The sequence below is a fragment of the Lampris incognitus genome, chromosome 2, assembly GCF_029633865.1.
Source record: "Lampris incognitus isolate fLamInc1 chromosome 2, fLamInc1.hap2, whole genome shotgun sequence".
NCBI lineage: Eukaryota > Metazoa > Chordata > Actinopteri > Lampriformes > Lampridae > Lampris > Lampris incognitus.
In genome coordinates, this window is record NC_079212.1 from 22,633,633 (window position 1) to 22,646,991 (window position 13,359).

Consider the following 13,359-nt stretch of genomic DNA (forward strand, 5'->3'; position numbering starts at 1 on the left):
CAGTCACGTAGACAAAATCTGCAGGCCTATTGTGAAAGAATACTTGTTCCTCTGCCAGCATGTCATATGCTGCTCAGTTAAAAGGAGCGTGTTGCAATACAAAACACATGAGCTACATAGTCATGCCTTTGCACACATACATTATGAACACTCCCCGTTCCAGTTCAGTGAATAACAAGCAAGTTTTTCTGTTGCAGAACACCCCCCCCTCCCAACACCGTCACAACCACCACCCTTTTTCTTTCTCTTCTCTTAACCCGGCTCCCGCTTTCGTCTCTATTGTATCTGCTGAACCTGATGGAAAGTCAATTGGCCCAGTTGACTTGACCTAGAATTTAATGTAATTGACTGAGATGAATCGACCTTCAGCTAAACAGCTATTTCTGTCGTGTGCGGTTACGTATCACATCTAATGAGGTTGTAGATGTGATGTTGTGTTACAGCTCCACTTAGGCAGGGGGAACTGCACTGAGGTGTGTGTGTGTGTGTGTGTGTGTGTGTGTGTGTGTGTGTGTGTGTGTGTGTGTGTAACCAGGGGGATTAGGCCTTGCCAGTGCAGCTGGACTGCTTGTGTACAGAGCAGTGAGAGAGGGGATTAGTGGGTAAACTGATACTTAGCAGGAAATGAACAGTGGCTACTGATAACTCAACTATCCATCCCTCCCGCCCTTCTCCTTTCTCTGTTCCTCCCCCAAACACAGCAGCCACCCACCTATCCCGGTCCCCTCAACTCATCTGTCCGTCATCGGTCCGCAGGCCTTGGCCTGGCGGATTGTCATGCAAATGGAGCCTCGGGCCACAGAGCGCTGATAAGGAGGGCCTCTCATTTCACAGGCCTTTGTTTTCTAAACAGTGATGAGCTGAACTGAGGAGACCGGGGAAGGGGGCTCAGGACCTGAATGGGTCCTCTGAGTGTGGCGCCCTGGGGTAAGTGGTGTGGGGTATTTGGATTGAGGGGGCTGAATGAGTTGAAGGCTTGTGAGGGGAGGAGGGGTGGTGTAGGACTCATATTCTGTGGCAGGAACCAGGTTCAGAGTGTTGATGGATCCTGATGGATTTTTTTCCCCCCTGCCATCACAGTTTTTTTTTCCTTCAGGAAGGGCTCTCTCTCTCTCTCTCTCTCTCTCTCTCTCTCTCTCTCTCTCTCTCTCTCTCTCTCTCTCTCTCTCTCAGTGCATTTCTCCGTTCAGACACTGTCGATCAGTATTCGTCTTTTGATGCCACATACAGTTTGTTCTTTTCTTATGGTTTGTCAGCACTTAGCTGCAGAGCCCCGTTTGCTGCTGTTATTATTGCATAAACACAGAGGTTCATAGCACATCCAGAGGAGTTCTGCTCCCCCACTGACCCTGCAGCTTTGTTACATTCTGGCTGAGGAGTCACTAGAACTGCTGTAGAAACATTCAGCCGGCGTAGACTTTAAGCTTTAGATTGATTTGCACATTTGGCTTTGAGATTGCTCTTAAAACTAATGGAAAACATTTTTGCCTCCAGCAAAGTGAGGTTTTCAAAGTAGGAATTCAAATGTGAATGCAGAAGAGTTGAATATAAAAATGCATAGGGAAAACAGATGTTTGACCAGCAGGCAACAAATGACAAATGTCTGATATTTTTCTGTTGCTATCATTAATGGGCCAGTAGCAGCCTGGTCAAAGCGGCTGTAGAGGCAGCAGCAGTAGTAGTAATCGTGGTAATGGTCATCTTGGTCTTGAACAAGAATTGCCCTTTGGAGCAACTGTGGTCTCCCCTCCTCCACCCCCTCCGTGCCCCTTTCTCTGTTTTTTATCAAATTCCTCTTTTTATGCCCCCCTTTTCTTCTTTTTGAAGTCACCCCCCCTCTTGTAAAAAGCCAAGCTGGTGGTTTCTGCCTGAGCCCAGGGTGTGAGAGAGAGGAGGGGTTGTAGGTTAAGGTTAGGCTAGCCCTCTGTGCTTTCCATTGAAGGTCCAAGGGGGAGGTGGGGGCAGTAAAAGTTAGAATTTTAGAGCCTCCCTGTTTTTTATTTTATGATTGGCTTTTTTTACGGGCTGGGGACTACAGCTGGTGGTGTGAATAGCTGCCCAAGGTGACTGAGTCCCAATAAAGTGTGGGCCAGCCGGGCTGGGGCCTCCAGTCCAGCCATGGGACTGCCTTTATAGGCTGCCTTACGAGCCTAGGCCTCTATTAAAACCTGGCAGGGCTGCACTGAGGAATTTAGGGCCAGGAAACAAGAGAAAAATAGGGTTTGTGTGTCAGGGGGTGGTGGGATGCAGAGTTTGGGGTGTGGGGTGTGGGTGACCAAGGGTGAAAGTTGATAGAAGTGCTGTTGGGTAAAGGAGGGTCAACATGTGTGTCTGTGAGTGTGTGCAGCCTCACATGTGTGACGAGGGTCCTATGCCGATATGTGTGTGTGTGTGTGTGTGTGTGTGTCTGTAAGCTTAAGTCTCTCATGGGAAGAATGGAATCCACACGTTGCATAGTTGAGGGTCCAAAGGGGCTTATTTGTGTTCTAGCACGGTACATAATGGTGTGTAATATAGCCTGGTAAGTGTGTGAGTCAAGGTAGTGCTGCTGACGTCATGGCCTTGTACCAGTTTGAAAAAATGAAGGAACGCTTTTTTTTATTGTTACACGTGTGTGCCTTCTGTGTGTGTTGAAGACATCATTGTGACCTCCTTTTTTTTTGTAGAATCAGGAAGCGCCAGCTTTTGTTATTGCTTGAAGCAGATCTTATCAGAGAACTTGTCAATCAATGAGCCCTCTGCCTTATCTCCCTGAAAAACTATTTGTTGTGTCGCTTCTGTCAGTCAATCAACTTAACCCCTGCTCTCCCTGCTTCTACACAAACACTAATCCCCCCGAATTTACACCTGCGTACAGCCCACTTAGGGGGAAGTTAAAGGATGGGGACAGAAAACTATTATCTTTTCTTCTCTCTCTCTCTCTCTCTCTCTCTCTCTCTCTCTCTCTCTCTCTCGCTCTCCCCTTCTCCGTATGTCTGCTTGGTCTCTGTATGTCTGCTTGTTGAGCGACGGAGTGAAAGAGTATATCTGAAACCGGATTACAATCCCCCCTCCCAGGCAGTCTGTTTACCAACTGAATCTGAACGGTATTCAAGAGCCCGCTTTGGCTTCGTAAATCCAAACAAATATGATTTCAAAAGAAAATGGCTGCTGTCAGCTGTCATATCGTTTCTAGATAAAACTTCAACACGCTTGACTTTCCATGCCAGTGACGTTGACGAGTCACCATGTGACATTCCAAGACTGTGACTTTAAAATGGTGATTTTCGGCTGTGGCTGATCGTCTTCTCTACTGTCTTTTTTTTTCTCTCTCTCCACAGCGGTGGAAACCCAGAGCACCAGCTCAGAGGAAATGGTGCCCAGTTCTCCCTCCCCACCTCCCCCACCTCGCATCTACAAGCCCTGTTTTGTGTGCCAGGACAAGTCCTCAGGGTACCACTATGGGGTGAGCTCCTGCGAGGGCTGCAAGGTGAGGAGAACCTGCCAGAGTTTTGGCTTTAGCTAAGCCCGCTTTGTTTGGATATATAATACAAATCCAGAAAATGCAAGGTTGGGAGAATCATTAGCTACCTGCCTTTGTGACATAGTAGAACAGGGAAAGAGCCTCGCAGGCAGTTTGATAATCCACTGATCTAGTTACCTCACTGAAGTGGGTCAGATAGGGGAGATAGGACAAGGTGAATGAAAAATGAGAGCTAAGGACTGAAAAACCGATAAGAAAGGAAAAGGAACATAAAAGGCCCAATTATAACTGCAGTGCTGAGTATAAACTGCCTGAATGTTTCGCTTCAACACAGCAAAAAGAAAAAAAAGGTACAATTCGGTGTCACATTCTTCAATGATTTGGATTTAACACATCGTCTTTCATTCTATATTTCTCTTTCTCACTCCCACCCTTTTCATTTCTGTCTGTCTGTCTGTCCCTGTCCCCCTCTGCTTCTCTCTCTCATCCACTCCCTTTCCCTTTTTTTGCTCTCTCTTGTTCACCCCCTCCTCCCGTTTTTGCTGTTACTTTCTTGATGCTCCAGGGTTTCTTCCGCCGCAGTATCCAGAAGAACATGGTGTACACCTGCCACCGTGACAAGAACTGCCAGATCAACAAGGTCACACGCAACCGCTGCCAGTATTGTAGGCTGCAGAAGTGCTTTGAGGTCGGCATGTCCAAGGAAGGTGAGTGCTAAGAGGCTCCAGGGATAGGTAGACACACTTAAAGCCACTGCGCGCACACACACACACACACACACACACACACACACACACACACACACACACACACACACACACACACACACACACAGTTTCATTGACTTTTACACACACATGACAACACGTGGTTACACAGGAACACATACACATGAATATGGGGACATCTCCAAATTTCCAAGCAATTTGGGCTGCTCATTCTTATCTCCCCCGAATTTCCCAAAGGCACAAGAATGTTTTAAACTTTTGAAGCAAGAATATTCACGAGGTTCACATCAAAACAATGAATTGTCTATAAGTTATAATTTTTCCATGCTAATTCAGCAAAGGGAAGATCAGATCTAGGGCAGATAACTTTAGCTTTAATACTTAAAAGGGTTTCTATTCTGTTAGTGTTCATTCACAGACCAGAAAAATTAGGCAGCGGAGAGACAGAAAGCGGATGATGAGCCTGGCTGCTGAAGCTGGGTACTGTACCAATCATATGACTAATCGCTTTATGAAACGATTCTGACCCGCTGTTTAACCACAGAACCTCAGCCCCCTTCAGCCTTTGGCTGACACAGACACTCAGTTCATTCATACAGCCACCTGAGCAGAAAATGAGTTTTGACAATGATAATTGTGAGGGGAATCATGCTCGTTGGAACATCAAAAAGATCCATCCTCATGCCCTCTACAATTTGTCTTCGCGTTCTATGAGGTTTATAAGTGTATACAGTAAGTGTCGGACTCTCATCCCTTGCACAGCCCACGGGACATGTATGTGGGTGTAATGTTTGTGTGGGATGTGTGTTAAGACCGGGATCACATTGTGCCTCTGCTATTAGTGGATATCCTGAGAGGAAGGAAAGTATGGGAGGAGGAGAGGCGGAGGAGGAGGGAGAGGAGGGAGAGAGGGAAAGAGTAGGCTTATGTGCAATGGTCAATTGGCTGGAGAGATGAACAAGGAAAAGGGTGTGTGATAAGAACGATAGAGCCAGTGTCACTGCCGTGCTAAAGGAAAAGGATTGATAACACTATCAAGGGCAACCTCAATAGCAACTGAGTTCTGGTTTTGGCCAGTGACCACAAGATGTCCTTGACATTTGTGAAAGACCTATAGCACAAGTGCAATAGATGCTTTGCATATAATTTCAGATAATGAACATCAGCCTGTCTCGTAGTCAAGTCTTTGAAAGGGGGGGCGCACGAGAGATGGATTTAATATGCGGTAGTAGCAGTTGTCTCAGTGAAGTAATACATGTTATTAACAGATAACAGTAATACATGTTTAACAGATCTTTTTCTTCTCTTGTCATCCTCCGTCTCTGTTAGCGGTGCGTAATGACAGAAACAAGAAGAAGAAGGATGTAAAAGAGGAGGTGGTGCTTCCGGAGAGCTATGAGTTAAGTGGAGAGCTGGAGGAGCTGGTCAACAAAGTCAGCAAAGCTCACCAGGAGACCTTCCCTTCCCTTTGCCAACTGGGAAAATACACCACCGTAAGTTACATATATGCATGTCTAAGCGCACATATATGCACACATATATATGTGTGAATAGAAGCACACACAGGCATTCACACACACCTTACACACTCGTACTGTGTGAGCCGCAACATTCTCCATGGTTTGCTGACATCCACGGCCACCAAATTGCATGCAAAGACACAAAAATTCACCTTAGCTTTTTTCCAACATAGTGGCGGCTTGATTCATTCAGTTCCCCATTAAGCCATCTGTGTGGCCTCTGCATGATTGATGTAAAATGTAAATGGGTTTTCCCCCCTGATTGATGTAGTATGTAAATGTGCAACACAAGTCTTGGACAGGCTCATTCTTCATGCAAACAGGGTTACACACCACCACTGTCACAACACTGATCTGTGTGTGTGTGTGTGTGTGTGTGTGTGTGTGTGTGTGTGTGTGTGTGTGTGTGTGTGTGTGTGTGTACATGGCTGTGTTTGTGTGTTCAGAACTCTAGCTCAGACCACCGTGTTCAACTGGACCTGGGTCTTTGGGACAAGTTTAGCGAGCTCTCCACCAAATGTATCATCAAGATTGTGGAATTTGCCAAGCGGCTGCCGGGCTTCACCACCCTCACTATCGCAGACCAGATCACTCTACTTAAATCAGCTTGTCTGGATATACTGGTATGGAGCTGCTGTCTTTGTTTTTCCTTCTTTCTTCTTCACTCACTTTGTTGACAGAACTCATTTCCAAGAAATGCGAGAGCAGCGTGGAGCCAGTTTATTCTCAGATGGGGGAACACTGACCCCTGGTGGTAAATAATGGTATCGGTCATGTGATAGGTCGCATGGCTGGCGTTAAAAGTATTATTTAACCTCTACTGACTACTCTACTATTGCAGATGATTTGATTTTGTAGCATACCTGTTATTTAATAGTTTAGCTGTTAATTCACATTCATTTCACTACTTACAGACCTTTAAACTTTTTTGTACTCTTAGATGCTGAGGATCTGCACACGCTACACACCAGAGCAGGACACTATGACATTCTCAGACGGCCTCACACTGAACCGAACCCAGATGCACAATGCCGGCTTCGGGCCACTCACAGACCTGGTGTTTGCTTTTGCTGGCCAGCTACTCCCCCTAGAGATGGATGACACCGAGACTGGCCTCCTTAGCGCCATCTGCCTCATTTGTGGAGGTACTGCATTGTGTGTGTGTGGGGGGGGGGGGGTCCATAATATGCTAGTCAGAAAACACTAATGATTTTTATGAATCTGCGTGTCTCTGTTTGTAAAATCATAATTCCACATGGTTGAGATACTCCACTAAAAACAAAAACCAAAAAACCCAAACAACATGAAATAAATAATCTTGCACGTTAGTGAATTACACAGAAGAAAGACCTCCTTTATGTTTCTTCATCAGATCGTATGGACCTGGAGGAGCCCCAGAAGGTGGACAAGTTGCAAGAACCTCTGTTGGAGGCCTTGAAGATCTATGCCCGTCGCCGGCGTCCCAACAAACCCCACATGTTCCCACGCATGCTAATGAAGATCACTGACCTCAGGGGCATCAGCACCAAGGGTCAGTATGACACCACTAGCACCAATCTATTGACTCAGAAATGTTTTGGACTTGCCCTGCTAATTTTAAATGGATGGAGACCCATTCAGGACCATTGAACTAGCAGCCGTAAATATGTTAAAGTTTGAGCATGTGACATGGTCTCATTGCTTGTGGAGCCAACAATGTGTTGCCCCACATATGACATAGTGACCTATGTCATACCATGTTCAAATTCATCCTTTCTTCTTTTAGAGTCATTGATCAAGGCACTCAAGTCTTACCTACTACAAGAGCTTGTTTTGCAGCTAAACCTGTGCTCTGACCTCCATGTGGAGGACAACTTGTGAAATTCCTCACAAGATCAATAAAGTATCCCCTTATTATGCTAACAACAGCAGCAGCAACAATAATAATAATAATAAAGACATTAGTTAATGGTGGTGAAGTTTCACTTGGGGGGGGGGTATTTTCTTCTAAACATCTTCCTAATATTCTTATGTTTCTTATCCTTTGTGTTTGTCCAGGAGCAGAGAGGGCCATCACCCTGAAAATGGAGATCCCGGGGCCCATGCCTCCACTGATCAGGGAGATGCTGGAGAACCCAGAGGCCTTTGAGGACCAGACAGAGAGCAATGAGAGCCCGCCTCCGCCCCCACTCCCACCTCCTCCTCCACCAGTCCCGGTCATGAAACAGGAGGCTGAGGACGAGGACGACAGCTGGGCCACAGAGAACGGCAGTGAGCCCTCACCGGAGGAGGAGGATGACGATGATGACGATGACGCGGGAGACGACGAGAGAGACAGGGCGTCGGACAGTGATGGGGAGGCCTGGGGGGTTCTGGATGCCATTGATGGGGCAAGGAAAGGCCACATGGGGAGGGCGCAGTGAGAACATCTCATACAATCACTGCACGCACATACGTACACATGGACACACACACACACACACACACACACACACACACACACACACACACACACACACACACACACACACACACACACACACACACACACGTGCCATACAACCCCTATCCACCTCTCCCAACCCTTAAGAAATGCTGGCCCTCCCTAACCCTAAGTCTCTTCTCTCTCCTTACCGCACAGCAGTGTGCCCTCCAGAATGGAGCACAGCAGAGCCTTATCTGTACAGACACTTCTAACACAGGCCACATGGTCCATGACAAGTGACATGCAGAGACACAACAGAGAAGCAGAGATGACACTCAACCATATGAACTTCTGGAAGCTGTGCGATTAAAAAAAAAAAGAAGAAGAAGGAAAAAAAACAACTTAATCTCTTTGAGAAAGCTAAATGTCTTTTTTTATCATCTTTGTTTGTATCTAAATAGAGGAATGGCCAAACCAGACACCAGAAACAAACAGTTGATTCCAGTGGATTACAAAAAAAAAAGAGAGCACACTTTCACAAGAAAAAAGAATACAGGGCAAAACCAAACAGAGTATGCTATTTGTTTTTTAGTTGCTGTTATTGCTTTTGGATATTGTTTTCAGTTGTTTTCTTTTCTTGAGTTTTTTTTTCAATTTATGAATAAGTCCATACATATCTATATACCATTATATTTTTTGTCTTTTATTTGTTAATCTGGTTTTATATATGAATTCTTTAGATGACGTCTTTGTTTCAACAGCTTTCCTGAGAAGATATTCGGAGGGAAAGTCGGGTAATCAGAATTGGCTTGGTCTCCTTAACCAGCTACATATGTTTAGCTGGGGCTTTTTGGGCACTTTGGCTCACTGTAGATGTCAAAGATCAATCAATCAATAAGACAGAGGTGTTACAGTGACTCAAACCAGTTTTTTTTTTTTTTTTTTATCAGGGAACTGGCATTCTGTTTTGCACTCGTTGCAACATACATATACTGTCAGTGTGGAGCGTATCATCGTGCCAAAGTTAGCAAAAGTAATCTTTGGAACACAAATCAACTACTGGCAGGGATCTCGCTCATGATCCAGTGATCCTCACAGCGGAGGGCTCTCACATGCAAACAAGCACACATACACATATATGCACTAATACATGTACACACACACACACTACACAAACACATACACACAAGCAAGCACATAATTATTACGCACACACACACACATAAATATGCATTTCACTCTACTCTCAGCTGTAACAGATGTGCCAAACTGGTATTGAGTGCCTAGACAGAGATTTTAAACTTGGCCATACATGTTGCACTTTTGAGATCTTATGTTCAAGCGAGGAAGATCTTCCCCTCTGAGAGTAGATTTACTATCAGCCAATCAAGCATATCAGCATTAACATGTGAACCCGCAACAACCTAAACATACTGAATTCAATCAAACTTAAGAGCACTCCCTGATGATGTCAACAGCCACAACAACACATGACCACGCATTACCGACACAGACATCCACAGCCTCATACAGTACCTATATATGCATAAAAAAAGAGATCAAAAACATATGCAAGTCGAAAGCAGGAATCTTTGTGGAAGACACCATGGAATCAGACTCAGGGCTTTTCAGTAAGGACCAAACCCTAGCTGCCTGAGGGCATGCTAGAAACAGGCAATATTTATGTGTGTACTCTTGACTCAGCTTGATCAGCTCCACCCCTCTCTTTGTGTACATAGATGATGACAAGTCTGAGCAACAGCCTGGATGCCAGTTTGCCTCTGCTGGGGCAAGAATCATCGCTGCCCTGCCTTCACTTCTGCTGGCATCCATGCGGCAAACTGCCTTCATCCCAAAAGCCATTTTATCATCTTATTTTCTCATGTCTATTGTGTGTGTGTGTGTGTATACACACGTGTATGTATGTATGCCTGCGTGTGTGTGTGTGTGTGGGGGGGTATGTGTTCTCATGTATCATTTCTCTGTTATTGCCAAAATGTCTCAATAGGTGGTCGGCTTGCAAAGTGCAGCTGACGTGCGGGGAGATTTTCTGTCTCCCGTTGAAGCAATATGAACTCATTTCCACCTACAGCGGTGAGAGGTCCCGACTTCTGAATATGAATATGGGCCGGCCTTCTCATTTACAGTGTAAAAGCGAATGTGTTAGTGCGTGTGCACATGTGCGCTTGTGTGCTTTAATTCGTCTTCCTTCTTTGAGTGAATGTCCGCAGTACGGTGCTGTCACAAAAGATCTGTGTGATGACTACATCACTATCTCTCTCTTTCTGTCTTGACATTCATTTTGACACTTTTACTTTTAACATGGCCAAGGTGTTGTCGACCCTGTGTTCATGTCAACTCTTGTCATACAAAGAAAAAAAAGCCATATAAACAGTAAGAGGCACAATAAATTACTTTTGTGAGATTACTGGACTTCATTTATGTTTATTTTCTTTGTCGCAGAATATGTCAGAAATAATCAGTTTAACTGAAATGCACGACATGCTTAGGAGTATTTATATTGCATCACTCTAAATCTATTGCCATTATATTTCAGTGATTTATTATGATGGTTATAACCATCAGCCCACATCCCATATCCTTTTAAGTAGGACTATTTTATTTGCATTGATTTGCTGTGATGCTGCTTTACCAGAAAGAAACAGTAGATGGCGCTGTTGTATTGCAGGTACAGTGTTCGGGGCTTGCGGCGGGCTGAACCCTGTGCAGAGGAGCGTAGTGAGGTCTGGTAGGTCATGGCTTGGTGTGGGTGCAGAGAATAATAAATCACATCCTCCTGCTGAACAAGGACATCAGATAAAGGTCTATGCCAAAGATTTGTAGACTCTGCAATTGGAAAAGTGCAGGTTCAAGACTAACTCTTAATCAGCAGTCGCAGAAAAAACATCACTGTGGTTTTTTGGTGGTTTGGAAACTATAGTTCATCTTCAGCAGATTCTAAAATTGCCATCAGTGATCTGCACCCTTGCATGCAGGCCAATGCAATCCAGTGCAGATATCCAGTGCAGACATCTTACAGGACACGCCAAAAATGAGAGAAACATTAAGGCAATGAATTAAATGTAAATCCTTATTCCCTCAGTTTGTAAGGTCGCTACACGGGCAATATGGCCGCTCTGAACATGGAGACAAAAAGGCTCTTTTCCAGTTATGGAAATCACTTTCAGAAATGAGAAAATTAAAAAAAAAGAGATTGTGATTGACTTGAAAAACAGATTTTTTCTTTTCAGTGACTCCAGAGATTTGAAAAAGGGGGTCCACATTTTTCCCATATTTGAAAACAAAAAAAAAAGGCAGCAGGATGATATTCCCTATTGCAACAGCTGTCTTCACTATATTTGCTTGTTTTCTCAAAAGGAACAGCTGTCACAGATGAAACGCTTCCTTACTCACCTGGGTCCCACAAATTTCCCTGTAAATGATTTTCCCTGAAAGAATGGAAAGACTCTACCTCCCCTACCCCTATCTACACAACACTACCTGTAGTAATCTCCTGTTCAAACACAGTGTTCTCAGTATACTAATGCCTCACGTTGGTTTTATTTATAATAGATAGATAGAATCAGAGGAGAGTGATAAACAGGGATGAGGTTCTATCAATTATATGATTGCTATAATTAACTATCATTAAAGGCAGATCAATAAAGCTAGACTGGAATTAAAATAAGACCCATACATTATACCATGTTTTACAAGAGACAATCAAAGGGCCCCATATACTGAGCCCTGGTAAGGTGTTGCCATGGGAACCAATGGGTGAGTGTTTTGGGTGGGCTTGAGAGAATTTAAAGGGGCAGAGTGGGTTTTCCATATATTCATCCTTCCACATCACTGATGCTCAATTAACTAATTACCTGAAGTGGAATGGCAAATTCAACTGAAATAAAAATGACAGAAAATGTTTAAACTAAGGGCTCCGGGGATAGATAGAATTGTGTAATGAATTAATAAAGGGTTAATATCTCTCTTGTAATATCCCGTCGGCCACAGGACATCAATAATTCACATAAATAGTAAAAAACCCATAAAGGTAGGTCATGAGTGTGGCATACCAAAGAAACTAATTTGAATGTGATAACCTGCTCGCGCCCGTGCCTTGCATTCATTGAGTCTGCGCTTAACTCGGTGTTAAATTGCAGTGTTACATTTAGTCAACATGCAAGGAAGATAATGGGGCAGTGGGGGCTGCTCTCTCAGAGAGCGTTAAGGAGGATAGAGTCCAGTGAACACAAGTGCCCCCGGCAGCAGTAGGGAGGAAGGACTCTTGCCACATGGTGTGACAAAAGACATGGTGCTTGACGTAGCTTGATGTGTCTGAACATCAAGCGCCATGTGGACCTGAATCCATATAGGGAGTGGCGAGGGCCATTCATTATAAGCCGGACACACAGGACAGGGGTCATGATGTGATATACTGTATCATTTACAGGACTTCCCATGGTCGAGCAAGAGAAAAGACGGGGACATGTTCATCATGCAGTGCGAGCAGGGGGTAGCCGAGGGAAGAGAGGATGGAAAGGTTAGCAGAAGGTGAGAAACATTTTAAGGTGCAAAGATCATAAATTTAACACCTTCCTCGGCACACGAAGAGAGGCAGGCGGGTCATCTTAAAGGAAGGGTAATAGAGAAAGTGATGAAGGAACAAGTAAAGGTAGCACAGGCAAGGGTGAGAACGGAGGGTGTGCCAGCAGGGAGGAAAATGAATGAAGAGGAAATAAACAAGAAGAGGAAGAGGAAGGGGTGATTTGGGTATGGGAGTGAGAGCTGGGGGCAGGCGCTGGGGTCATAAAAACTAGGAGATGTGTTCTGGCCTCTAGGTCTTCATATCTTTTACATTTCTAATTAAAAGAAATAAAGAGTGAGGGAGTCATCAATCCCACAGTGATTTCCCAGTTAAGATTTTAGAGGGGGCTGTAAACTAGGCAGCCCAGCATCATTGATTTTATAATTAGCTATCGTCACCCCAGACTAAAGATGGAGTGTGGTAGAGGGGCTGGAGAGGGCCTCTGGAGTGGCTAGAGGAGCGTGCATGTGGGGAAGGGGCTGTTAAGAGCGGGATGAAGATGACGATGAGGAGGTCAGCACTAAGGGGGGATTGCAGGGGAGCCAAATGTGAGTGCAGAGAAATCCCTGAGTGCAAAATGTATCAGAAACGGGCAATGAGCCAAAAGGCAGCAGGCTGTGGAGATGGGCGAAAAGAAACGGCACAGTTAATTGCCAGTA

General features: G+C 44.8%; 1 protein-coding gene across 2 annotated transcripts in view; it reads left to right on the forward strand.

The window, feature by feature from the left end:
* The window catches only part of rarga (retinoic acid receptor gamma a), a 43,483-nt gene extending 32,940 nt beyond the window's left edge, over positions 1 to 10,543 (forward strand). For both annotated transcript variants that reach the window (XM_056275529.1, XM_056275531.1), the window contains 7 exons: positions 3,321 to 3,469; positions 4,029 to 4,170; positions 5,521 to 5,684; positions 6,158 to 6,334; positions 6,652 to 6,856; positions 7,084 to 7,242; positions 7,749 to 10,543. In XM_056275529.1, the coding sequence (XP_056131504.1) occupies positions 3,321 to 3,469; positions 4,029 to 4,170; positions 5,521 to 5,684; positions 6,158 to 6,334; positions 6,652 to 6,856; positions 7,084 to 7,242; positions 7,749 to 8,113 (1,361 nt within the window). In that variant the 3' untranslated portion in view covers positions 8,114 to 10,543. The remainder of the gene's footprint in view (positions 1 to 3,320; positions 3,470 to 4,028; positions 4,171 to 5,520; positions 5,685 to 6,157; positions 6,335 to 6,651; positions 6,857 to 7,083; positions 7,243 to 7,748) is intronic.
* The last annotated feature ends 2,816 nt before the right edge of the window (positions 10,544 to 13,359 follow it).